This window comes from Echinococcus granulosus, assembly GCF_000524195.1.
Source record: "Echinococcus granulosus chromosome Unknown EG_S00002, whole genome shotgun sequence".
Taxonomy (NCBI): Eukaryota; Metazoa; Platyhelminthes; class Cestoda; order Cyclophyllidea; family Taeniidae; genus Echinococcus; species Echinococcus granulosus.
This window is the reverse complement of record NW_020170382.1, coordinates 1,265,473-1,291,611: the sequence shown is the minus strand read 5'-3', so window position 1 is coordinate 1,291,611 and position 26,139 is coordinate 1,265,473. Positions and strand designations below refer to the sequence as shown.

The 26,139-nt window shown below is 40.8% G+C and overlaps 3 protein-coding genes across 3 annotated transcripts; 2 read left to right on the top strand and 1 right to left on the bottom strand. All coding sequences in view use genetic code 11, as the record gives it.

Annotated features, from left to right (window-relative positions):
* Window positions 1-4,174: 4,174 nt before the first annotated feature.
* On the top strand, window positions 4,175-11,428 carry EGR_00511 (Multidrug resistance protein; the record flags this gene model as incomplete). Its single annotated transcript, XM_024489760.1, has 19 exons — window positions 4,175-4,260; window positions 4,297-4,342; window positions 4,378-4,656; window positions 4,760-5,192; window positions 5,342-5,448; window positions 5,526-5,747; window positions 5,817-6,146; window positions 6,219-6,551; window positions 6,637-6,732; window positions 6,809-6,838; window positions 6,920-6,982; window positions 7,069-7,176; window positions 7,391-7,498; window positions 7,804-7,881; window positions 8,370-8,597; window positions 9,629-9,780; window positions 10,098-10,238; window positions 10,435-11,008; window positions 11,084-11,428. 19 exons carry the CDS (start codon window positions 4,175-4,177, stop codon window positions 11,426-11,428), a joined length of 3,759 nt encoding a protein of 1,252 aa, XP_024355757.1.
* A 1,908-nt stretch (window positions 11,429-13,336) lies between these two features.
* Window positions 13,337-19,653, bottom strand: EGR_00510 (RNA-binding protein; the record flags this gene model as incomplete). The annotated part of the gene is made up of 6 exons (XM_024489759.1): window positions 13,337-13,494; window positions 16,696-17,013; window positions 17,926-18,327; window positions 18,361-18,550; window positions 19,140-19,472; window positions 19,504-19,653. The coding sequence occupies 6 exons, from the start codon at window positions 19,651-19,653 to the stop codon at window positions 13,337-13,339; spliced, it is 1,551 nt and encodes a 516-aa protein (XP_024355756.1).
* An 828-nt stretch (window positions 19,654-20,481) lies between these two features.
* Window positions 20,482-26,024, top strand: EGR_00509 (Tyrosyl-tRNA synthetase; the record flags this gene model as incomplete). The annotated part of the gene is made up of 7 exons (XM_024489758.1): window positions 20,482-20,570; window positions 20,642-20,756; window positions 20,786-20,864; window positions 21,264-21,475; window positions 21,561-21,627; window positions 24,195-24,671; window positions 25,972-26,024. The coding sequence occupies 7 exons, from the start codon at window positions 20,482-20,484 to the stop codon at window positions 26,022-26,024; spliced, it is 1,092 nt and encodes a 363-aa protein (XP_024355755.1).
* Window positions 26,025-26,139: the final 115 nt, after the last annotated feature.

Below are 26,139 nucleotides of genomic sequence, written 5' to 3'. Positions count from 1 at the left end.
AAGGAAAAAAGAATAATATTTTTCCACCTTTTACGAAACTTTAAAGTAGAAAAAAACTATCGGGCGACAATGCATTCGCTTTAAATAGTTTTTTCAGAAGTCGAACAAATATCGCAAGATCTGCGGCTCACTAATAGATCTGTGATGGTATCGCTAGGCATAATTGATGTGTTCAAAAAAAATCCGCGAGTGGTGAGCATCATGCGCTTATTCAGCGATTTTTTGATGCAGCTGCTTTTAGAATATCTCTAACAAAAGCCTAGGTACAAATATCATTGTCATAGTACATCCACGGTCTGGTGATACCATCCCCCCTCAGCTTTCCTTTTTGGTAATCGCTCACCGACCCATTGATGCAATGTATACAACTTTATGAATGAAAAATAAGGCCTTTTATGAAGGCTGCATATATGACATCCAAGTCACTGATACGTAAGCGCTCATTCGTCACACACTATGGCTTGACGCTATTCGTCAATCGGGACTTATCAAATGATTTTATGAGCTTGTGATTGATAATGACATAACTTGTGACAGAATTGCAACCCACGGATACGTGAATATAGATATGCCAATCTTTTCAATGGTATTCGGCGCAGTTTTGATGACGGTTATACTAGATTGCTCTTTGGCACAAGTATGGCTTGTGCTCAAACCATAGTATTAGTAAAATCACGGCAAGTTAATATCTAGTCCCTTCAAACTACTCTTTGCAACATCAGTATTGTTTAGATTGACTTATAGGAGTGTTCTGCAAACTTAATGAAATGAATTTTGACTTAGAGTTACCAGTTTATAAAGGAGAGGACTAGAATTATGGTTCTTTATGGATAACTCGAGTGCTACACAGGAGAGCTACGTAAGCGCATCACCTAAAGGCCAGTAACAATCACGATTTCAGTAGTTGAATACCACACCGAAAAGGTGATAGCAGGGAGACATTTGCAGTAGAAGTCAGAATCTGCGGAGAATACAGAAATCGTTTCTGCTTTTAATAAAAACCTCCCTCTCCCAATTTTACTTGGCGATTAGTAAGTAAAAGAAACATATAAAACATTTAAATGCAGTTCAGTAATAATGAGCGTCAAAGTACGAATTGATAAATGGTTCTTGATCCCAAGACACCGGATTGACAGCGGAATGGTAGCGAACAAATACCGAGGATGGCTCTGCAAGAGTATTTGTGCCTCTAAATAGCGTGACGCAAGAAATAAACTTTCTGTAAAGCGTGATAAGGAAAAGTGGGTGTTACAAATGGAACCACCGCATTTTGAAAAATTCCATCACCCTGACGCTGTGTGCGGTGATGATCAGCTAAGGTGTGAAGAGCGATCATGTGCTCTGATTTACTCAAGAATATTGTGGAAATGCGTTAAAGAATCGCATGACATTGACATGTCTTTGACGAAGTAGAAACGCAACCTAAAAAACAACACCCTGCATTACAAGGAGATGCGATAAACCGAAACAGACGGCTGGGGAGTATTGAAATATTAGTAGTGTATCGAGTGTAATTTTGTTTAACAACCCCCCTATTTTACAAATTGTTTTTGCGTGTGAGGGCACGGACGATAGCGAGATTCCAACTAGAGTGATTAGAGAACAAAGACTTTAATAGGAACTTATTTGTCGCCTACCTGTGCGGGTGGGCTCAGGGTGAGGCACGCGCGCACGCGACAGTTGACCGTGGAAAAGGGACATGAGGTGATCCCGTTCCCGCTGTCTGATTGACCTAACCTAAAGTGTTCCTGCGTTATAATGGCCGACAAGGAGTAACTCAGCTAAAATGTTAATTGCAAAGTGATGTCAAAAGGTCAGAGAAAGGGAACACCATTTTAGGAATTGCATATATATCCAGAAGATTTGGTTCATTAAAGTGCTTCGCATTTCAGGGAATGGTGCTACGAATAGCAAGTAGTGTGCAAAATTTGCTCACTGAAGACCGCAAACAAGCTTCTAGCAGTAGTAATGAAATGAATGTCTATTAAGGAATTCACTTAGTTGACACGATAAATGGATCCATAGGAAATCCACATTACCTTTGGAGTCGAGAGCCTTCGAGTGTCAATGGGAAGCCAGTGTATGGTCTTCGTCCTTAAGATGTGGGCAAATATTAGTACATCCCACTACCCTATACTTGTTAAAACAGGAGTGCCGAGGATGGCTTTTAGGCAAAGTGGGTGGCATATACCAAAATAGGCTTGTTCAAACTGCAAATTGCATTATGTTGATTCTCAGCCATCGAGGTTCAAACGTCACTGTGGCTAATCGTTTCCAGATCTTCACTAAGTTGACAGCGAATTAACTTGTGGTAGGGTAGACCTCGTCAAGTAATCGAGGATGAAGTGAAAGCTGTAGCAGCACCAAGCAAAATACACTGCACCAATGACGTTCAAGAGCAGTATGGGAGTAAGCATGCATGTTAACCATAGTAATGCGTTCTTTTATTGTCTGAAGTAAGTGACACAACAATATCTATGGACAGTATGGCTTAATTGATCCATAAAATGGTATATTAGCGTGAGTACATATCTGGTCTTTTACTTCACTCATTCCCAATTAGAATATTAACAAATATAAGAAATTTAGGATATATTAGAATCTTCATAACATTTAGAGCATTTGATACATTGCAAGACGAGGGGAATAAAGTCGAAATAAATCAAAACAATGTGGAAGGAGCTTTATTAACAACGAACAAGAGAGCTCAAAGTATATCGAGTTGGCTAAGGGATCACACTGAGCAGCAGAATTACAAATAGTCGAAACACAAGTGCATTACATTAGCTGTGTGGCTCGCGGTTTTGGTAAAGGGTTATTATGTGTCCTGACCATTGTACCTTTGACAGAGAGACTAGCCTCTGGGCTATTTTAGTGGCTCCATTACCTTCTGTATTTTGAACATATCTATTCTGCCCAAGCATTGTCTTCTTTAGTCCTCAGGAAAGTCTCAAAGCTCTACATAGGTAGCGGAAAGTGAACCCGACATTAATGGACATTCATCGTGATTTCTACTAGTGGGTGATAAAACGCAGCGCTGTGGTGGGAGTGCATATGCTATAGATGGGTGAATCGATGATGACCCCAAACAGACGTCTACCTTCAGAAACTACCCCCAACTTTCTGCGGAAATACTATTGACAGCGGAAGCGATACAAACCGTGAACCATGAGGCAGATTTTGTTACGGTTACACTACCTGGATAATGTAAATCTGCCATACCTCCTCAGGCCTGTACTAGCTGGACAGAAACCTGATAGATATGACTAGGGAGCGCTTAAGTTAGAACAAAGAGCAAGAAAGAACAAACGCGGAAACCTACCCCAAGAAACTCCGCTAAATCCCGTCTTCCCTTACATAAATTTACTTTCAGGACATTGTTCCTACTTCTTCCTATGAACGCCCCTAGTGACCAGCACAATTTCCCGTTCCCGAGTTAAGTGCACATAGAGGACGAAATTGCAGATCCAGTAGAATAGCCAGGAGGGGTTGGTGATATTGTGATCAAGTGTCTTTTTAGTTGCATAGAGATTCGATGACTGACGAGGCTGGTTCGTGGGTGTTTCCCCTACAGCATCGACTATCCTGTAATGGCTGATGCGGAAAGTTGACAAAGGGGAGGGGTGGGGAAGGCGCTCAAAAGAGGAGAGGAGCTATATAATATGTTGGTTGCTTAACTCCCGGGTTCGATAAGGGCGCTACTTGGATACCCTGCCATTATACACTCCCCGGTTGGTTGGCATCTGGGCCGTGTCAGTAGCTCCGGGCCTTTCTTCACATTGAATGCATGTATTATACCTTCTTTCGTCTTCAGGGTAGTCTGGGAGCTCTACATGTGTTTACGTGTTGCCAAATATGTAAATAGCAAAATATTGAGCAATTAAAAACCTAAGCAAAGGAAAGTATTCCTGACAAAGCCTAGTTTCGTGCATAAAATCGTGGTTTTACTACGACTTACCGTGTGGTTCCACCATTTATTGCAAAACTTTCAAAAACTTTACCGCGCTACTACCATATATTTTAAAAAATCTTAAAAAAACTATTTTTTGCTCGTGATTAAAATTTTGTTGCAAATTTCTCTACCATTAGATGGCTGTTTATATATGCGAATACAGTTGGTTATACAAGATCAAGGTCAACTGGCTTATGTTTGATTTTGACACACTGAACCAAGATGAGTAAGAGGAAGGTGGAAGTAGTTGCCGAATTTGACGATGATTTCAAATCAAAAGATGAGGATCCTTTTAATTTGGATAGTCTGTACGTTCCTTTGTTGTGAATCTTACGTCTCTCTAGCCTTGACGAGGATTTTGAATTGGAAAAATTAAACTACTGCGGATTGGTAATAATGCTTTTATTCTAATTTTGGCTTGCTAGTTTCGATATGCAAAGCCACTAGAAGTTTTAATGTTTGCCTTTGGCATTCTGTGCAGTGCTGGCTTGGGTGCACTGTTTCCCATAAGCATGGCCATATTCGCTGATATGGTCGACAGGCTTATAAGGAATTTTTTCAGAGCCGCAGATCTGATTGAGGAGCAAGTTCCATTCTTTGTATACTTGGCAATATCATCACTTGTCCTTGGCTTTGTACAAATGTACTTCTTGACCCTCTCTTCCAAACGACAGGCGAGGCGAATTCGTCTTCTTTTCTTCGATGTAAGTGCCAAATCTATCTGTAAAACATTAACCCTATTTAGAATTTAACAAAAGTATGCAATATTTATTGTTATATGTCAAGACATTGACTTAAATTTTGCAGAGTCTCATTCGTCAAGACGCAGGCTGGATGGACTCCAAAGCTTCGGGTAGTCTTATCAGCCTTCTATCAAGTAGCGTGCCTGAAATCCAAAGTGGCATCGGAAATCGTGTAGGCAGTTTTGTTCGAGATGCCGTCCTCTTTCTTGGGTGCATCATCATGGCATACGCAAAGGGCTGGAAGCTTGCTCTCGTGGCTTCTGCTTCCCTTCCTGTTATTGGCGCCTCTTTTGCTTTTCTTGCGTTTGCCCTCAAGTATTTCAACACGAAGGAGATTCAAGCATACAGTGAAGCTGGTGGTATCGCTGGTGAGGTTCTCTCTTCAATTCGCACTGTGTTTGCGTATGGTGGACAGAAGAGGACCTACGAGCGTTACGCCAACGAATTATATAAGGCTGAGCGAACTGGAATTCGCAAAGGCATGGCTATCGGCGCTGGTACATTACCTTTTCAAACATTATCTTTACTACTACTCCCCATATTTAATTTAAAAGTTTGTATGCACCTTAGTGGGACCTATACAAATGACATTAAAAAAGTACTGCATTAATTTCTGTCCTATAAATGATTTAATTTTAACTGTTAGGGAACGGTTTCGTTAGCCTGTCGATTTTCTCAGCGGCTGCTCTTTGCCTGTGGTATGGAATTACTCTAGTCCGTACAGAGCGCTTCAGCAATGGTACCGTTATTCTGGTGCGTATTTTTCAAATTTATTTGAAGTGCTATTCTATGAAGTTTGTCCACTATAGATTTTTTTTAAACTCTGACAGGTTGTTGTGAGCATAATCATCTCTAGCATTGCTGTTGGTAAGGCCCTACCTGAAATCGAGGCTCTTGCCAGAGCAGTATCGGCTGCTAAAAAGGTTTACGCTATTATTGATCGTGTTCCCCCCATTGACATCGAAAAAGGGGGTGAGATTATCCCGGACTTTCAAGGAAGGATTGAATTTAAAAATGTCAATTTTAGTTATCCCAGCCGACCTAATGTACCAGTAAGTCTAAGTGGTCAGATTTTTTTCTCATAAGCCAACACGCAGTACTGGACACTTTTTTTAACCTAGATATTAAAGAACTTCAATTTGACGATTGAGCCAGGGAAGAAAGTTGCAATAGTAGGTTTTAGTGGCTCTGGAAAGAGTACAGCAATTCATCTGATACAACGACTTTACGATCCCCAAGATGGTGAAATCCTTGTTGATGGTGAAAGCATTCAAAATCTTGATGTTGGCTGGCTTCGAAGGCAAATAGGAACTGTCTCTCAGGAGGCGACACTTTTTACCGGCACCATTGCCGAAAACATCCGTATGGGAGATCTCCATGCAACAATGGATGAGGTTATACAGGCTGCTCAGCTGGCCGAAGCTTCTGAATTCATTTACAGAATGCCAGAAGTATGTCACTTATATCACTTTAATCCAGTCTTAATTTCCACTTATATTTCCGAGGCTTTATCTCCATAACAGGGCTTTAATACATGGCTAAATGAGGGAGGAGCTAAGTTGTCGGGCGGCCAACGACAACGAATTGCAATTGCTAGAGCGTTGGTTCGACGCCCAAAAATTCTTCTGCTAGACGAAGCTACTTCTGCCTTGGACACACGGACGGAGAAGTCAGTTCAACGAGCACTGGAGCAGGCGGGTGCTGGTAGAACGGTTCTCATGGTGGCTCATCGTCTCACCACGGTGCGAGAAGCTGACGTGATTGTCGTCATGAAGGACGGCATAATCTTGGAGCAGGGCACACACGAGCAGTTAAGGGACATGAAAGGCCAGTACTACCGCATGCTTCAGGCACAGGTAGGTTGATTTTGATTCTGAGGCTGTCGTTGGTGCATAAAAGGCAACATTAAACTCGTTCTAATTGCAATGATTGAATTTTTAGGGTCTTTTAAAGGAAGAATCGACCAAAAATAAGGAGGTTGCAAAATCCACTGATTTAGAAAAGATGGGAGTGAAAATTTACGAGAAGCATGATGAGGTGAGTTTTGCTGATCACAGCAAACATTGTTGTCCTAATCGGTTTATATGAACTTTTTGCGCATTCTTTCCCCTAGTTTGATAATGAAATGGAAAAACTCGACGAGGTAAGCATAAAACGAATAAATTTCAGGCACTTAAAAGTTTAGATAACCTTTTCATGACCTTTACTTTGTCTTTTGCATTAGATCATCGAAGAGGGAGAATCGGAACCGAAAAAGGAGTCCCAGTTAGCTGCTTTCAGGAAAAAGGTTGGTGTTTTTCCACTTTTTGTCATTTTTTTCTAAAGATAAAGTAGGTCTTAAAGAAATGGAATTTCCATTAATTGTTTTTATAGTGGCCCATGTGGCAGGCTTTGCGCCTAAACAAACCTGAGTGCCTCTACCTCATTATGGGTCTACTAATGGCAATTGCTGTTGGGATTATCGAGCCCCTCTTTGCGCTTGTCTACTCCGACATGTTCGATGCAAGTTCTCCTTAAATTTCCGTTTAATTAGTTTAGTTCATTTGTGAACTCTAAACTCATTTTACCTTTTAAATGGCCGATTATAAAGATCCTGGCTTGGCGTGCATCCGTACGAAGTTAGGCAATTGGAGTAGGAGCAATGCAGAAAAAATCTCTTACAATTTACTGAGACCATGGTGAATTGCTCTTTTAGCTTGCCCTGATGATCTTTACCCCGATGAAAATGCAACGCAAAGCCAATAGGCTTGCCGTAAACATGATCTTCCTCGGTTTCATGCGAATGATTGCCACATTTGTTCAAGTGAGGTTCACTCTCCTATTTAAATTCTATTTAAGTGATGACAAATCCCCCCTTCAAAACCTTAATAATGTTAGAAATTACGTTACGTAGGATATAAAAAATGGTCAAAACTATGAAAAGATATTTGAAAGGTTTTTCATAGGTGGTTTTCGAGTTCAACAATTGCATAATTTTACCAAGCTGTCGAAACAGAGGGGTAGACTCAAGGTGATGAAGCCGTAGACAAAGACAATTTTGTGTTAGCGACTGTCATCAACATGGAAAATGAAGTAAAACACTATGTTCTTTTGATGATCTTCTTTCAGAGAACCATGCTAGGCATTGCAGGAGAGCGACTAACGAGAAGAGTTCGAGAGATGCTTTTCAAATCCATTTTGAAGCAGGTTAGTAATGACGGAGTCGCAATTTTATAAGTAAAGCTCCTTGCTTCATAACGTCACTTAACTACGCAAACATTAAGATTAGTGAAATGTCAGATCAAATTACTGTCACCCACATTTTCTGTCCTTTTCCGGTTTTGCTGGCAATGCATATCTTGAATAACTGAATTGAAGAACAGAGTTTACCTTGGTCCCTGGGTAATCAAGAATTTAATTCTAAATTGCTTTATTGAAATGTGTCATTATCAGACACCGTTATTACAGCTTGATTCATATTAACACTCTCATGTGATGGATCGTATGTAATTGCTCTATTGAACAGCAAGAGGGGCGCTAGTTACTTAAAGATGGTGACTCAGTAAAGGGCATGGGGGATCCCACTGGTGTACATAATAAAATAGCAGGTAAATTGCATTAAATCAAGTATATGCATTCTTGAGGATGTGGGCGAGGTGTAATTAAGAGGGTAATCTATTATTTTGACCTCGCAGGAGGTGGCATGGTTCGACAAGTCCGAGAACCAGCCTGGTGTGCTGACAGCACGACTTGCAGCGGACGCACCCTCGCTGGAGAAGATTTCCGGAACGCAGTTGGGTGTTATGGTGGAGGCTACATGTCTAGTTATTGTCTCTCTCGTAATTGCCTGCAGTTACAGCTGGAAAGTGACCCTCGTCAACCTCGCTTTTTTCCCCTTCCTCATTCTCGCCAGTATCCTCCAGGTGAGGTGCTTTCTATCACCTCCATTGCATCGAGTGGAGGTCCTTCAAAAGAATTTTCCGAATATTCATTTATGTTTCAAAAATTCTTAGGCCTGAAGAGGCTTGGTAAAATGCGTTTTTAATTTAAAACACTGAGAGATTAATTAGTGCCACGCTTTTTTAAAAGATACCTTAAAATTGGCTAAAATTGCACCAATTCTGCCTCCTGAGATGGATGAATAAAGCCTGCCTTATTTGGGATCTTAGGGTTTTTTTTCCAGTATTATTGCAGTTTTGTCTTGGAATAAAATAAAAATTCTTAAATCTGTTAGTAAGGTTTTTTTAGTCCCTTTGTTTGGGAATTATGTCACTGAAAGCTTTGAGGACCTTCTCTGAAATTAACGAGCGTCTGGTGATAAGCACCACTTAGCGTAACACTCCTGCATCCAATCTTGCATTATTCGGTAGTGTAATGCAAAATCTCTCACTGTGCCTGACGTTTGTTGTACACTAACAATTATGGGTGGAGATAACTCCTAGCATTAACTTCTACCGTTTTTTATGAAAAAGCAATCTGTAAAATCAAGTAGTCCATACTTTTCTTTTTACAAATGAGATTTAAGTGACCCACAATAGCGTTCTTTTAAGGTGATGTATTGTTAAAACAGGCCCAACCTAGTAATCATATCCTTGTCGTATTAAAAAGGGGGAGTTAGTCGGAGTTTTCATGCACAAGATTCATGACCGTAATGATTTTAGTTTGTTTTTTTTTTCATAGAATGCTAAAGGTGCAAAACATTATGCCTTGAAAACAAACTAACAGACACTGTTTCCTATGGAAATGGTTTACATTGAAATTGGGCTTAGCTTTACCTAAAACAAAAGGTGTTTGTAAGACACATATGAACCAATACTGATACTTTGTTGTTGCCTCAAAGAAGAGTAAATTTATTTGCAATTCAGTGTAGTGCCAGTTTTACACAACTTCGAACCCACTACAAGAGTTAGATAAATACATGCTTGAATTCGGGTATTTCCTTTTTTCCACACAGCTCAAAGATCTTTCGGGATCAGAACGCAAGAAGTACCTCGCTGGTGTAAGCGTCGCCCAGGAGGCCTTAAGTGCTCATCGAGTCGTCACCAGCTTTGGTCTGGAGACCTTCTACAGCAATCTATTCTTAGAAAAGTGTGGCCATACGACCCCGTAAGTTGTTGGAACTTTTTCCCACCTCCCTTTCTTCCTATAGAAATAATTCTTCCGCAACTGTAACCGATGCCTCACCTTCCCATTTAACAACGTCATATTTGACTATGTTACTAAACTCACGCCACTTTTCAAGGTTAAATATGACTTTGGCAGAGTTATCATCCAGGATGCATGCGCGCACTCTGGTGCGAGCTTGTGTAGGCACCTGCTTATTAGCAAGTATCGTCTTCAACACCTCTACTTCCAGTGCCGTTGGCGGCATAGAAGACTTCATCGACATACCAGTGATGAGTTCTCTTTCTTTCCTTTCACAGACTTATCGACTGGTCCAATATCTTCTTCTCAACTGTCAGTACGGTGGCTCAGTCCATGCAGTACTTTCAGATGGCGGCCTCCTTCTCTGTTGGAGCAACCCTTCTGAGACAAAAAGACATTAAAACCTTCACTGTTTTTCGGTTAGTCGAATGCTCAGTAATCTTTTGAAGTCTAGTTGCTGAACTTCAGCCGTAATAGGGTTTCGCAAAAAAATTTACCACGTTTAAGAGAATGCATTAAGATTAAGGGGAAAAAGGATGCTAAACAGACATTGTAATTTGCAATTTGGACTCAAAAAAGCTACATAGGTAACCAATGATAATTCCTCACTTCTAGAGCATTCACACTGATCAGCTTCTCCGCTCAAGGCGTGGGTCGTGCGGCCTCCTTCTTACCCGATTTGAAGAGCGCAAACGTGGGCGCGCGGCAGATTATGAGTTTACTAGAGCGCCAGAGTCAAATGGATGTGGATAGTGGTGAGACACCTGAGGGGCCATTTTCGGGCAAAATCGAGTTCAAGGATGTCGAATTTTCATACCCCGATCGCAAATACGTAAAGGTATTGGAGGGCTTCAGTCACACTGTGGAAGCCGGCACCTCCGTCGCTCTGGTTGGTCAATCCGGTTGCGGAAAGTCGACCATACTCCAGCTCATCGAACGCTTCTACGACGCGGATAACTTCGAAAAACTTGAGGAGGGTGTCTTCATGGACGGAAGGAATGTAAAGGACCTCTCACCCAATTGGATACGGCAGCATATTGGGGTAGTGTTACAGAACACAGACCTCTTCGATCTTTCTATCCGCGATAATATTGCCTTTGGTGATTGCTCTCGTGAGCTTTCGATGAGTGATATCATTGAGGCTGCAAAAGTTGCAAACATTCATGACTTTATCACAAATCTCCCAATGGTAAATCTACTCTTCTCTCAACTTCTTTCTCACTCGGCAAGCAGTTTCTTTTAATTACTATGACCGATTTTATAGGGCTACGACACAAAAGTGGGTATCCGGGGCTCTCAACTTTCAGGGGGTCAACGACAACGAATTGCGATTGCTCGGGCACTAGTCAGACGTCCGGCACTGCTGCTGCTGGATGAAGCGACCTCGGCACTGGACGCGGAGAACGAGCGAGACGTGCAGGAGGCGCTGTCGCAGACCATAGCGAAGGCGAAGATGACTTGTGTCGTGGTGGCGCATCGTCTCTCCACAGTGGAAGCCTGCGACTTTGTAGTGGTTGTTGACCGCGGTCGAAAAATCGAGTGCGGTCCGCCTGGCGCACTGCTGCAGGCTCGTGGTGCTTTTTACGCCCTGCATAGCGCTTCCGGTTGAGAAGCATGGCAAAGGAAGAGAGCACCCACAAAAGGATCTCTTTCACCCTCTTCTCCCTTCTTTAATCTGTAGACACTTTTAGACCGTTTACCTATACAAATTACGTATTTTATCAGTAAAAGTTAAACTGCCATTATGCCGTTCTATTAAAACTAAGAAAACTTTTCATAATTCTTTTTCTATACCTTCGAGTTATCTAAATGCGAGTTTATGAGGGGTAGGATACTTTCAACGTCTACCAGATACAAAGAAGATCGCTTAATGGTTGAACTTTAGAAGTTGATCAAGGGATGTGGTTTGGCAGCATCGACTTAAACAAAGCCGTATGTCCTATGCATATCAGGACTTAAAAAACACTATCGTGGTGGAATTTAAAGTAGTAAACTGTCTAATTTTTCTCACCGATTAATTTGTGGAAGTCTGGCTATTATTTCTGCATTAGAGTGTGTGGGAGATTTGTGGGTGTTGAGGCGTCAAGCCATAAAAATTAACAAAAAAAATCGCCAATAGTGGAAGTTTTTCCCGCTATAATGTGAAGTCCTGAAACTACCCAGAAGTTGAAAGAAGCCAAAATACTCGGGCAGAATTTGCATTGTCCATGTGCAGTAGGACATGGGGACTGCTGGCATGGTCAAAAAGTCAAGCCGCCTGGTGGGATACAATGGCGGAGGACCTAAACAGCCTGTTACAAAAATAATATTGTGACTAGACCAGTGAACTGGACCATACATACCAAAAAATGGTGGTCAAATTGATTTTAAATTCCTTACATATCTATCAAGACTTAGAGGACATCTACAAGTTTATGAAGGTGTTTTAACCTTAGGTAAATTCATCAGAGTACTTAGAAAGGTTTCTTTGGTAATGGAGAACACGCTTTCTCGTAGTCACAAATATGCATTTCACTGTTTTTCCCTAATTTCTGACAGAAATAGGAGAAAGTAGAGAGTACAATGAAGCATACCGTAGCGATAGACTGATGCAACATACCTACACTTTATAAAGCACAGAAGCAGTGCCATTTTACGGGGATCTAGAAGCTACAAGAAGTCAGTACAGAGGGCTTTACTGAAAACCGTAAGCGAGTTTTAGCAGAATGTACTCCAAAACCCATTTAGCTCGAAACCATATGAGTAATTTTGACTAAGATATTATTTGACAGTCGCGTAATAATAGTCGAGCAGTAGGCTAAAAGGCGTGGCCGAAACCTGTCACATGAGAACGCATGTTTCATTTCAGTGTTTTTTGGAACCAGCTATAAAAGAAAAACAAGTCATAACACAAAAAATACGTCTAGGCTGTTGAATGAAGCTACAGTTGGATCTAGCACTAGCGTATATAGTTATTGCAATCCGACAATCGGGAATGGGCGAAGATCCGCCACTACCTATTTAGGATTTTTTCTGAGACTAAGACCACTAAGAACTCTCAAAAAACACCCAACATTAGCAAAAACCGGAACCACTTTGAGATCATACTTCGCAACTTGAGACTTCATTCCCATGATTTGGCTACTAACATGTAAGAACAGACATCTTTTTCTTCGGGAAATCCACAATAATTGGTTATTCCACTTTCTTCTATCTTGTCTATCAGCTGCGACCCCTGACAAGCCTCGATGGTAAACGGGTGCATTATCATAATAAATGCACAAGAATGAACTCGTAAAGCATCACCTTGACGCCCGCACATGAGCAGACTATGAGAAAATCACAATCATCTCTCACTTTGAGGTCAGATTCTCTGAAAATTAGTCCCATATACAGCAGAAACCGTACCCAGAAAATAATACCCCAAAATCCAGCCCTCAACTTATCATTCTACACTCCGAAAGTTATTTTTAAAAGAATAGCATAATCAGTATCGGTTTATATCAACAGAAAAAACAAGGGAGGTAAGAGTAGTGCATTACTCGTTTCTTGTGATTAGACTGTTGGGATCGGGTTTGGCGATGACACCACGTGCGAATTGAACGTGCATGGGCCTCCCTTTGAGCAAGAAGCCGTGGGTAGCACTCAACGCCTCTGTAGCCAATTCAATGGAATCGAAACCGATGAAGGCCTGACCTAGAAAGCACAGCAGTAGGAGAAAAATAAGCGCTATCGATGGGGCAAGCAATAACCCCACTAAGAGGGGGGGAATCGCACTGGGAGACGCATTCTGCGACACTATTTAGAAGGATGAAAGTTTGGTAGACGTTTTAATAAAATCAAAAGTGGGCTTAGACATTGGCAATCAATAAAGGTGGTTATTTTGACGGAATACCAAATTTGTTGGCAATCAAGAGGCTAAAACGAGCCCTTACGAGAAACCTAGAGAAGATGAAAACTTGATTAATGAACATGCCAATAGAAAAAAGGCACCTGGAGATTTTTAAACCAAAAAAACTAGACACATCGCCGGCTAATAAATTAATACTTTTAAAAACCCGACATGGCGAATGAGTTCAAGTAAAAGTGGGAATAGGTGTTACATAAGCCTCCCGCAAGTGTGAAGCAAAAGAGGCTCTGATGTTCAAAGAAAAGCCGTTTTGTCTGAAAAAGCTATGGAGGACTAAAACAAGACGGCCTGGATACAAGCTTGAAAATAAAGCAAATAAGAACTTTTGGTAATTAAACCAGCGCTAATGCAGACCAAATGACTTTTAACAAAATTTCATAAGGTATAGTTATCAAAGAGGTGCTTTCAAATGGCGAGTTGATTACTCTCAAGCTGGCTTTGGTGGAGTTCAGAAATTACCAACCAGGGTAGGCCGTTTTTAAATTTTTTAGTGCACAAATTCTCTTAAACCAGATGATTGAAATCACATGTAATGTAAATAAAGTTAATTCATTAAAAAACCTATTAAAAAGTCATTGACCCCAAAATATGCAATTTTAACGAAAAAAGGAATGTAATAAACGGATGGAATGAATGAAAATTTAATTTAAAGGGGTATTACAGCTTGAAAAGTGTTTTTCATGTAGCACTGAGGCTTCTCTCTCCTTTTTCAAAGAAGGGCATCCATAAGAACTTCTAAATGATTCAACACTTTTTGAAGGTTTGTCTCGTCTGTGGAACGATGGAGCAAATAATTGACTTTTGAACGAAAAGGAAAGGTAACATGAAAGTTAGCACGGATGAAGTATTGAAATTCGACCGAAAACAGCTTGTCCTGTGAACTTGTTGATTCAATGCAAAAACAGAGCAATTAATTAATAACAGGTAAATAAAAAAATCCAGTATTTTAGGTAACGAATTGGTTTTGTAGGAAAGGTATGATCGCAAACATGCGCAAATGTGTCAATGACCAGTAACCGAAGGAGGCACTTTTATGTCCCTTGGTCGTTGATTTAAAAAATGTCAACAAGGGATCAGATCAAAAAGGCTTGAATTATAAATTCTCAGACTATGGGAAAATCGCACTTATTGCTCAACCTAATGCAGACAATAACACGAAGGAATTTAAACAAAGGGAATACTAAATGAGCGACTAATGCAAAAACGAATTCATGCGGGGCGAAGTAGTCGCGTTTGAGTCTCTTATTAGTTTCCGACTATAAAAATTTCACGATAGCTTGGTAGCTGACGAATAACGAATAGAAATCTTAGCAAAATAATTTCAAGCAAGTGGGGAATCGAACAAACCGAAATGCTTAAAAAAGGCAAATGCAGTTCAACCTGACCGTGAGTGAGAATATTTGGCTAAAATGGAATAAGGGGCAAGGACTTTTAGGTAAAACGAGAATTGAAAGGCTAAGCAAATTGTTGAAGTATATACTTGGATGGCACATCGGGTAGTTACAGAGAGTTGGCCACGAAAAATCCTAGCTTAGTAGATAGCTATGGCCATGTAAGTCCACTTATTATTTGATACCTCAACGAATAATCAGGAAATTTTAAGGATTTGAGCAACAATAAAAACTGCACAGGGCTAGATATGCCGCAACGGATATTATAGTGTGTAGGGGAAATGAAGTGAAAAAATATATTTGACAAGGCTAGAGAAAAGAGATGTCAGGCGTGAGAAAACACGATTGACACCTCATCATGGGATGCACAATCAGACCACAGTGTCAAGGTCAACAGTTTCTGAATGGGGTGTTGCAGCTAGTCATTCTAAAGCAAAGGTGGATGGCATCACACATTACTTTTTTACTTTACTGAGGAAAGTTTTTGTAAGGAAACACGAGTTGACAATATAAAAAAAGGTGACGGTGAAAAATGCTAAAATGTACTGTCTTGATGAGCTATAATATGAAGCGAAATAGCCTAAGATTCGAGCTCAAGTAAATGCGAACAGCATTAACTTCTCCTTTGTCAAATAATGGCACCAAGCCATTCAACTTTACAGAACAAACCTTGATGTTGCCCGAACGCTCTACAGCAACATTATTGCCTGTATACAACTTCAGGCTTTAGCATTTTGATAAAATTTAACGGAAGCTATTAACATCATGCTTCCTAAAGGGCAACTCACCTATGCAAGTAGTCAAGCATTCGCTAGCGGTATGAAGCGAAATGAAATATATTTAAACACACTGATACGAACAATAAATTGTAACTGAAGAAATACTACACTACACTTTACAGGCTTAAGAATAAGATAGTTTTCACTTTTGGTGACATGATTGACGAAACCATTGGATGATGAGCAGTACTAAAAACGTAAGATATTGTAGAGCTTTTACTGATAAATTAGTTAGTAACACGTATTTTAAGGGAATTCAAGCTAGTTGACCTCTACAAGTTTGAGATTGAAGGTCAGTCTAACGTTCTAATGTGGAAAGGGGAGAAATGTGTTCTTCTGAAAAGAATCAATTGTGATGAATCATCCGCAATTATCATCAAGAGTACAGATTCATAACCTACTAGAACAAAGAAAAGCCGAGTAAAAAAATCCGAAAAAAGGAGGATAGAAAAAGTAAATTTGAAGTAAAAATTGCTTTCAATCGGAAGGTCGGAACTCAAACATTTACGAAAAACCGCAAATAATACAAAGCAGACCGAACATCTGTTTAAAAAGACCAGCCTTGCAATTTTCCAACTAGTTTTATTAAAAGCCAAATAATCGTATGACCTGTTAACTTTAAAACTTTCCCCATGTATTTCGGAACTAACCCTAGTTAGGCATAATAAGCTCAGTCCACCTCAAAAGGAATAACCCGTCTCTCCGGTAATACCTTCCACAGGGTGGATATCTGATTTACTTATCGCGAATGAAATAGTCCATTGACAAAATCTGGAACACCATTGAAGATAATTTCAAATTAGCAGCATAAACTCACCTCTCATCCGCCCACCGGTTAGGAGTTGAATGGAAAACTGACTAGGAGCCTCTTTACGACGAACATCTTGACGGAAGAAGCCAAATACACGCCAGAGATCCTCCTCACTCGTTCGCTTGTGAAGGTTCTTGACGTAAAGACGTGAAGAGGGGGCCCCAGGACCGCTGGACTTGCTGAAAACGGGATTACTCGCCAACTCCGCATGTGACATCTTCCCTGCATAGAGCTCTCTAGGTGACAATGGAGATGGTTTGGCAAAGTACTCGTCTTCATCCTCCTCCTCCTCCTTACCGACCGCATCCTCTTTTTCTTTTTCTCCTAATGGTGGAGGAGGGTGGCAGGGCGGGAATGCTGCCTTTTCGTTGACTGATGATACGGTGAATGAGAAAAAGGAGTCATAATTGAGTTGAGGTGCACTAACATTTCCAAGCCCCGAACCATAAACCCTACCCACCAAAGTGTGCATGAGCGCTATGACTAAGTGTCGAGATACAGTTTTCGAACAATTTCTTTTAGAAAACGTAAAAACAAATTCTACGCAAAGCAAATAATTTATCCAGAAATACATCTAATACTACGAAACCACAAATAAAATGTAACGTCTTGTCAGAGTAAAGCTCACATCTCCCCAATACCTTTTAGGGGAAATTACCACGTACGATATCATATCAGAAAGAATGGCAAATATCTCAAGGAGGTGGAAAACAATGCGGTTAACGCAATAAACAATTTTGTATTCTCACGACATCTTTTCATTCAAAAGACGTAAACAAGCATTTGGTTTGTAAATTTTGAATCATTGGATAACTTTGTACAGTTGAAATTCATCAATGGGTACATTTCGACTACCGTATCTATGACAAAAAATTAAACCAGCGACTTTAAAGTTGGGTATTACTCTAGGTTAATGAAATACCTCTACTAAAAGGTAGAGCTAAATTACCTTACAAACAACAAGAAAACGTATGAACACAAGACGAGATTAAATCATGGATTGCATAACATCAGAGAGGGAATTCCAATACATCTTCTCACCAAATAAACTATCACTGATTAAGCCACTTGATTAGCTAGTTCAAACTAACCAAGGTTCGGAGAAGAAACATGTTCATAGTCTGCTCTAAGTAGACGGGAACATGCAGTAAGTCTGAAAAGTTAGGTTGCGTTGAAGCAAGTAATAAAAAGTGCATTGAAATATTTAAACAAACTATTTTAAATAAGTAGACTTACTTTGTGAATAAGATTCAGCAGTGACAGATTCTGAAGCTGAGAAAACGCCAAACCCCTCAGCTGCTTCGTTTCCAACGGCCCTGTTCGTTGCGTCCTTGAGAGCATCGGTAAGTCGCATTTCTATATGCGGAGTAGGGCGCAAAATACACTCTTCAAACACGGGCTCGACAGAGTGAGTGGACAACGATGATGATGACTGAATAGTTTTCTCCCCTTCATCATAACTATCATCACCACCAACTGCCACACAGGAGGATGGCCTCAACGCCTTCCCATGAAGGTCCAATCGCCTTTCCTGCCGCTTTAGCAGTCCAGCCTTCAATTTCGATGGAGTTCTACGAGGCAGAAATGTGGATGGGACCAGTTTTCCTTGAGTACCAATGCCAGCGTCAACATCGGAGCCTAAAGCAGTTAGAAGAGAAGTGAGTTTCCTACCACTACTAATCTCGCTCTCGGGACCGCTAGAGATGTCCATCTCTTCTGGGACACCATTCGATTGGGAGGTTGACGGTGGGGGGACATGATGAAGGAGGTCCTCCTCGGTGAGGACAAAGAGACAGCCAGGAAACTCACTCGTGTTGCAAAATGGTGTCGGCAAATTTAATCGATTCATCAAATGGAGGGTCTGTTAAGGAAAGCGTCTCATCAGAATGTGGAAGTTTGGTTTGGTTGAGCAGCGGAATACCCTGTAACACTCTGGTAAATGAAATTTTAAAAAGACTGTTTTTTGATCCGCAGTTTTTAAAATGGTCCCAGTAGCTAGAACGAGGGAAGCATCAGGAAGGAGATATTAGGAAGCAAATAACAATAAATGCAGCAAGTAAAGAAAATATAAAGGATACGATTAAAATTTGAAGAGCTGAGTAGTGATGAAACGTCCATTGTTGCGAGAAGACTAGATAAAATAAATTAAAGTGTAAACATTCCAGAAAGACTGTTATAAGTTCGGACAGTGCCTAGCAAAGTGTGCAAAACAAACCCCCCCCCCAAAAAAAAAACTAAAGCGCTTAGTAACAAGTAACTTGTGTTAAAATGTTTGTCTTTAGTCAAAATCGAAGGCCCCGAAATTCATGTGAATAATACCAGTAATGTTTAAAACAGGGCTTTAATTGAACTGTGTTATGTAAAATCATGCAGTTATTCAAAGACTAGTATTAAATAGTTGTAAGATTTTATTGCAATAGATCAGCAGCAGACACAGAGCGCTAACGTACTTGAACGTAAAATGCGGACACCGAAGCCAGGCATCGAACGATGTTAGTAAGAATGGTTGGTGTGGCCTTAGGATAAGAATAAAAGGCATCGGTTAAGGTACGGCCTGGCAACCACTTCGCTGACAATGAAGTGACATTGTCAACCCATTCTGGCAAGGAAGGTTCTTTAAGTGACACTTCTCCCACATCCCTTGGCTTTGCAGCACCGGATTCGCAATGATTAAAGCGTCCAAACTCAATGATCAGACGACATCCACATACCTCACGTTGGTGTAAAGATTTTATTAGTCGCCAGCAATCATCAGTGCTCCTAAATTCAGCAAGAGCCCGATGCTATACAGACAATAAGCAAGTAATAGCTCACATTTGTCGCCGGGTTGCACGAGAGGTAAATCTGGGAGTTAGTTGCACCGAGACGCTTGAGAAGATACTCAATGTCATTTGCTCGTAATTCATACGCAAAATTCTTAAAATGTAATACTCGCAATCCATCAAAGGCTTCTTTAGCCAACATAGGTGTAATATTACGGTGAGGAGTCAGTGGAGGTAATGAAAACCAATCATCAAGAGGGACCTTGAATGATAATGGACCAGAATAATTAGTACATAAAAATGGAGTAGGTTCAGTGATTTCTGATGAATAAACGACGTTTTTCTTACGGAATGTATTATGTGAAGAAAAGTTGCGTTCGGCTTACTAAAACGAAGTAACCACTTGTCACAAGTAACGTCAAGATCACCACATGAAGGCGCGAAGGTCATAATTGTGCTACAAGTTGCATCACCACGTTTTTCCAGATGACTACTTTTGCAAGATATACCAGGAACTTTGCGATGCTTTTTGCAGCATCAGCAAAATATCATGCCTGCGCTTCTATTTCAAACTTGAGGTCTAGTGGTTATTACGCAAATGTTTTGCCTCAAATGAGGTGGGTAAACTTAGGCTACTTTATTGTTAGCGATGGGTATTTAGACGATTTGGAGAAATCTGATAAACTCACAGTTTATTGCGGCTTCGATCCGACCGCAGAAAGCTTGCAATTGGGGAATTTGGTTCCTTTCATTGGATTACTCCGCCTGCAAGCCTTGGGAAAAGGCGTTGTTAGCCTGGTTAGTCATTTTTTCGTCCTTAATTTTATACAAGATTGGCGGCGCTACTTCACTTATTGGTGATCCAACTGGACGAAAGGACTCCAGGTTACCTAGTAATGAGGAAGCCTGTGCTTTAAATTCAGACCATTTTCGAGACACCTTTCTTTTAATGCAAACTAATTTTACTGAACAATTTTTACCGAATTTTGCACTTTTGCGTGATCCTGGGAAATTTGAAGTGATAAATAACATGGATTGGATGAAAAATGAAAAGGTACTAAACTTCCTTCAGGAGGTTGCTGCCTACCTGAGGTATCAGGAGCTGGCTCACAAGGATAGGTAAAGCTACCTCGCATAAATCTGTCTCGGTTTTTTATTTTGAAATCATCAATGAGACTTTTTATTCTTAGTGTTAAACTTCGTGAGTCCTACGGTTCGGGGATGAATATGAAGGAGTTTGTTTACCCCATGCTTCAGGCCTATGATTTTCTTCATCTTTACCAAAACCACGACTGTCGCGTTCAGGTTTGCGGCACTTTAGCTTTAATGTTCAGCTTGGTGGTAATGATCAAATTGGCAATATTGATACAGGAATCGCTCTTATTAGACGCAAACTAGCTGGAAATGCTTTCGGTAAGACTTATTGATATACGTGTCTATTTAAGTCGTGATGTTGCAACTAATCCTATCTGCGGTGAAATTCATCTTTATAACAGCTACCTTTGTGGTGATTTAGTGCCCGTTCAACATTCTTGAAATTTTTATGTTCCATCACTTCAGTTTTAACCTCTTGTTCATCCTGTGTGGAGTTATTGCTGTTTTTTTGCAGCTCTAAGTATGTTAGTCCCTAACTTTACATCGCTCGAATTGCAAAACCATTCCTCTTATCAGGAAAAACAAAGCATTACCGTGGAAATCTGATTTTCATCGGGATGGTTCCTGTGATTTTACCGGTGAACTATCCGAAAGCGTCACTAATTGCACCCAACTACCCAACGTTTTCTTATACACTCAAATCTACTTTGTTTTTAGGTCTGACGGTTCCCCTATTGTTGGCGGCCGATGGCACTAAGATAGGAAAGACTACATCGAACAACCAGGACGATGTGATATGGCTGAATCCCAGGTATCTTCGACCCTTCTACTTCTTTCAGAAGGTTCTTAACCTCCCCGACAAACTCATGACTCCAGAACTCCTCAAGTGTCTCTCCTTCTTTTCCGTGGAGGAGATTGAACAGCTGCTGGTTGACCAAAAGGCAACTTTTGGTTACAAGTTATTAATGGTGGAAGGGGGCATTTTTTGACCTATATTTCTTATGTTTATGTTAGAATAATCCATCACGTAGGCCTGCTCAGCGTGCTTTGGCCCAAGAACTGACGCTCCTCGTCCATGGAGGTTCGTTGTGCATCTTTCTGCTTCTTATTTTACCCACTCCATTTATGCACTTCTTTATGTACAATTGAATCACTGCTAAAGCTATTATTGAGTTTATGTCATAAGGCGCCGTGATTTGTCTAGCTCATCGCTTGCTATCACTACGGGGTAGTTTGTGCATTTTTCTTCCACGATTCTTTTTGCCTGACCTACATCTGATTTAGAAGGTTCACCTTCTATATGGCAGTTTTGGAGAGTATTTTCAAATAAGTATTCGTTTATGTCGAAATCTATGTCTTTGTGAGATCCTATAATCTAGGGCCACTTGCAAATGACGGAGCTCTAAATAACTGATTTGGGAAAGTGTTGGAGAGTCACGGCAGAGGCGAGGATACATGTCCAAAAGGTTTACTAGATCAAATGGCTAAGATATTTTCATGGGATTTGTGGTCATTTGCAACCCTTAAATCTCCATTCTGTGTCGGTGCAGTTTCTAGGATAGCGACGTACTTTCTTATAGCTTTTACTTCATGAGGAATATGTTTTTTTTAGGCCATGGTTTCTACCCGATGCTGAATAAGCAGTGTTATTCTTAAATCAAGTATCACTGGGGCCGTTGGTAGTATTTCGGTTTTCTTATAAAAGAGCTAAACGGATTTTGATGTGTTCCAACATGTTGCCACAGTTGCAGCCCCCTATCGAGTCCAACCATGTAACCAAGGCATGGGGCTGTCCTATGATAGGCAGTATCCTCTTAATGTCTAATAAAACAGACAATTGCCTGCCATGATAGGATGAGAAGAGCTACGTTACAGGTCCCCACCATAGGGTTGGTCTTGTGGTTCTGGTTATTTCAAGGCGGAATCGGATCCTATAGCTTCTTTCAGTCAGCTCTTTATTTTACGCTCAATCCTGCTTTCTCCCAAAAACAATAATTTTCTGCACTTTTCAGGATTTTCAAAACTGCAACTAGGTGTGTTTCTGGTATGTCGTCCGGATTGCACAACGAAACCATGCTGCTACCCAAATGCCGTACTAAAGTTTAGCGTAAACACCGAACTCCATTGGGTGAGATTTTAAAAAATTGGTTTGATGTCAACCAACAATGCGCCCTCACGCCACTTTTTCTCCACTTAGGAATTTACTAGACAAACGCCAAATTTCCTCATATAAATACGGTTGTAGCCTTTATTTATCCATGGGATGCACCTTCTGTAATTTTCGAACTAGTGACCGCATTATCAGTCGGGAATCTACAAAGCTGTAATAGTAGTTTTAACATTAAACCTTCTCCTTCAGAAAAGCAAAGTGACCGAATGTGTTTTTGCTGTAATATCCATTTCATTTTGTCGCGACGGTAATTTGTAGTCGAAGAACTAATGGTGCGTCTTTGCAGCTGTAATATAAAAACTCATCTAAATGTGCTTAGTTTAAGAAGTGCCCGTAATCAATTTTTAGTTTGCTTATCTGTTACGATCCAGGACCGATGTCAACACGGTATTATGTGCCCTCGGTTCATAAACCTGTTGACTACCTTAAAGGTTTGGTCCAGTGGCGGAAAAGTAAAACTGGCTGGCCAAAGTGCGATCGTATCGTACTTGGGTCCCGGATGATATTACTGATTTTGATTCGAGTAAGAATGATTACTACTTTAATGACTATCGTAGAGTGTCCAGGTTTGTCTCTTCAAACGCATTGCTTTTAGAGCGTAATGATACACGAAATTTGAGTACCAGTTGAGGCGTTGCATTTTAACTGTAAAACGTCAGTTATCATCCATTGTACTCTGGTTTTGTTTAAACTGAGCAGAACAGACCTATCTTTTAAAGTGATTTTTTGTCTTTTTTAGCTTTCCATCTTACTTTTGACTTAGGCAGAGGTCATCGTTAGTTGAAAGAGTAATAGACTCTTCTCCTTTGAGATGAATACACAGGTTTTGTTTTTCACAACCGGTAACGCTTTGCGGCATCATTGTAGAGGCAATTAATAGTTGAGGAAGTGTCCATGGCTCTGATCTTACTTCTGTAACGTAAAGATGCATTTCAACTCTGGTTTATCCAGATAGGCCATCATAATCCTTTAAAAAGTGTGTTTCTCGGATAGAGGAGGTTCTCATTTGAAGGATAACTCCAAGGGGTCTCTGATCATGGCCTATACGTCATTACTCTTTAGTGAGCTATGTGATTGTGATGCTGCTCTTTTCATTTATCACAAAAGGAATCCTTGCATGACAGTCTGGTGGCGTGCGGCCTCGATTTGAAAATATGGAGGCTGAATTGTCAACCTCAAATCTGTAGATTTGAAGCAATACTATGCGCTTAATTTCCAACATTATAAATGTTTACCCCAAACCAGTCAGTTGGAGGTTTGTTTCTCTCTCCGACTACTAAAGTAAGTATCTATGACTCCTTGAGGCGTAACAACATGTGCAAATAAAATGATTTGTGTGTTACAAAGCTGATCTATCTGGTTTTTTAGAAGCTTGGCTTATATTACTGTTTCTTCGATTCTCACCCTACTCTTAACTCAGTTAGAGCAAATTCCTGATTGAATGTCTGGTAGAGTGGGATCACACCTTATCCTTGCAGCGGGTTGCCTCCAAGCAAGCGAATTAGCCTCTCGCGTTCTCTACGCCTCGAGCTCCATCAACACCACTCAAATGCTACCAATGTTAGCACTATCGGAGGGGTTGAGCCCCACAGAGCGCAACTTTTTGGTGGCCTGTTTGGCGCACTACACCGCGCCGCAGGAAGGTCCCTTGCCAGTTATTCACGACAAGGCACCCTCAGATGCGGGGCCCCTAGACCGCCTTCACGAAGTCCTCAAGGTTGCAATCTCCAGCGGGTGCGATTGCGGCATCGGTGTCTTGGTGCAAGATCGCGGGGTCACCCTCAATGGGCACCAGTTGCTTCCTGCCTCTTCTAGCGTCAAAAGTGCGGGCAGGTCCTGCTCGGACTGCACGGACCGTCGGTGCCTTCGACAACTCTTCGCCTCCTCGAAGGCAGCAGTTGAGGAGGCCTGGCAGGCGGCTGATCCTGCAACAGGCTTAAGCATCCTTCAAATTGGTGAGTTAACCTTTTCTAAGGCGCATTGACTTTAACTGTACCAGTTCATCTTTTTTTTGAACATTGAGGATGCATGACGGAGAACCTTTAACGGGATAAACGCAGTTCTTCTTCATACGCCTACAGCTTTAATTTAATGGAGCAGAAGGGCTAGAAACGTGCTATCATGTTTATTAGGCACAAAAGCTGTAACATTACAATTAAGGAAAGATACTTTTAAGAGCTGAAAGGAGGTGATATAACTTTTGGTGCATAAATTACCCCAGCTATTTTATTTCTGGAATTGTTAATTCTTTTCCTCCAGCCTCGGAGTCACCATTTCCAGAGATTACAGGGAGCTCATTGCAATTTGTATTGTAGTGCCTCGAGTCCTTTCTGAAGTTGTAGTATCCCGCAATAGTACGGAAGAACGTATATTACTGACGTACAAGAGAGCTGGAAGGCTGGTGACATGGTCCAAATGCCGTGCCACGGAGTGGAAATGCAACTTGTGGCGATTAAAGTGTCTGGGCAGTTAAAAACAGTTAAATAAAATATTGAATCATTTCAGTATCTCACACTGGACGCGGAAACGCTAGAATCAGTGAGCTAGGGCTATCCTCTAATAAGTGATAAGGACGTTATTCTATGTTTGCAATAATTATTACGTCGCATTATGCGTCAAGAGAGTAACCCATATGACAAGGGAATTTGTTTGGAAAGAGCGAACACAAATTTTGGTCGGGTTGTTCGACACATCAAAGGAATAACATTAATCAACTCCATACTTGAGGCTACTAGGATAAGGGAACAGTAGTTTCGAGTAAGAGAAGGGGAGTGAAGTTGAGCAAGTTGGGGTTATATGTGACTTACTTTTTCCTTTCCATTCTGTAACAATACATTGGCTAGTAATGCAAAGGTGTTTTGCTTTAACCTTTATCATATCCTCACGCTGTTTCGGGTCAATTTCATGAATGGGACGTATGTTGAGGGTAGTGTTTTTAAGAGGAACCGTGACTTTCAAGTCACTCTCGCGGGAAGCGTAGCTGTACGGAACTGGTAAAGCGATTTAAAAGAGTGAGATGTGTGCCTGCGATGTTTTGTTTCTTCTAGGCTTGAAGTTATCGTTTTTATGGTCTAAGTTAGTGGCACCTACCGTCACACTTGATCCAGACAATGCGGGTCATTTGTGACGAGAGCATGCTCCTAGTAATCTCATTGAAACGTTGGCTCGTCAACTATTTCCTCTCATACGTGTGTTCACTTTAGATTAAAAGTTGGATTGTCATTAGCCGGGAGATTTTTCTCATTTCCTTTTTAGGAAAACGCTTCGCTTGGTTTATCGTGCCTTTCGAGAAAGTCCGCAACTATTGAGGGAATACCTATTGTATAGTCACGGTTATAACTTCTTTTGAAATTTGTACAATAGGTGTGCGTTTGATATGCTTATTAATAATAACAACACAAACTAATGTTCCTTTGTTGTTTA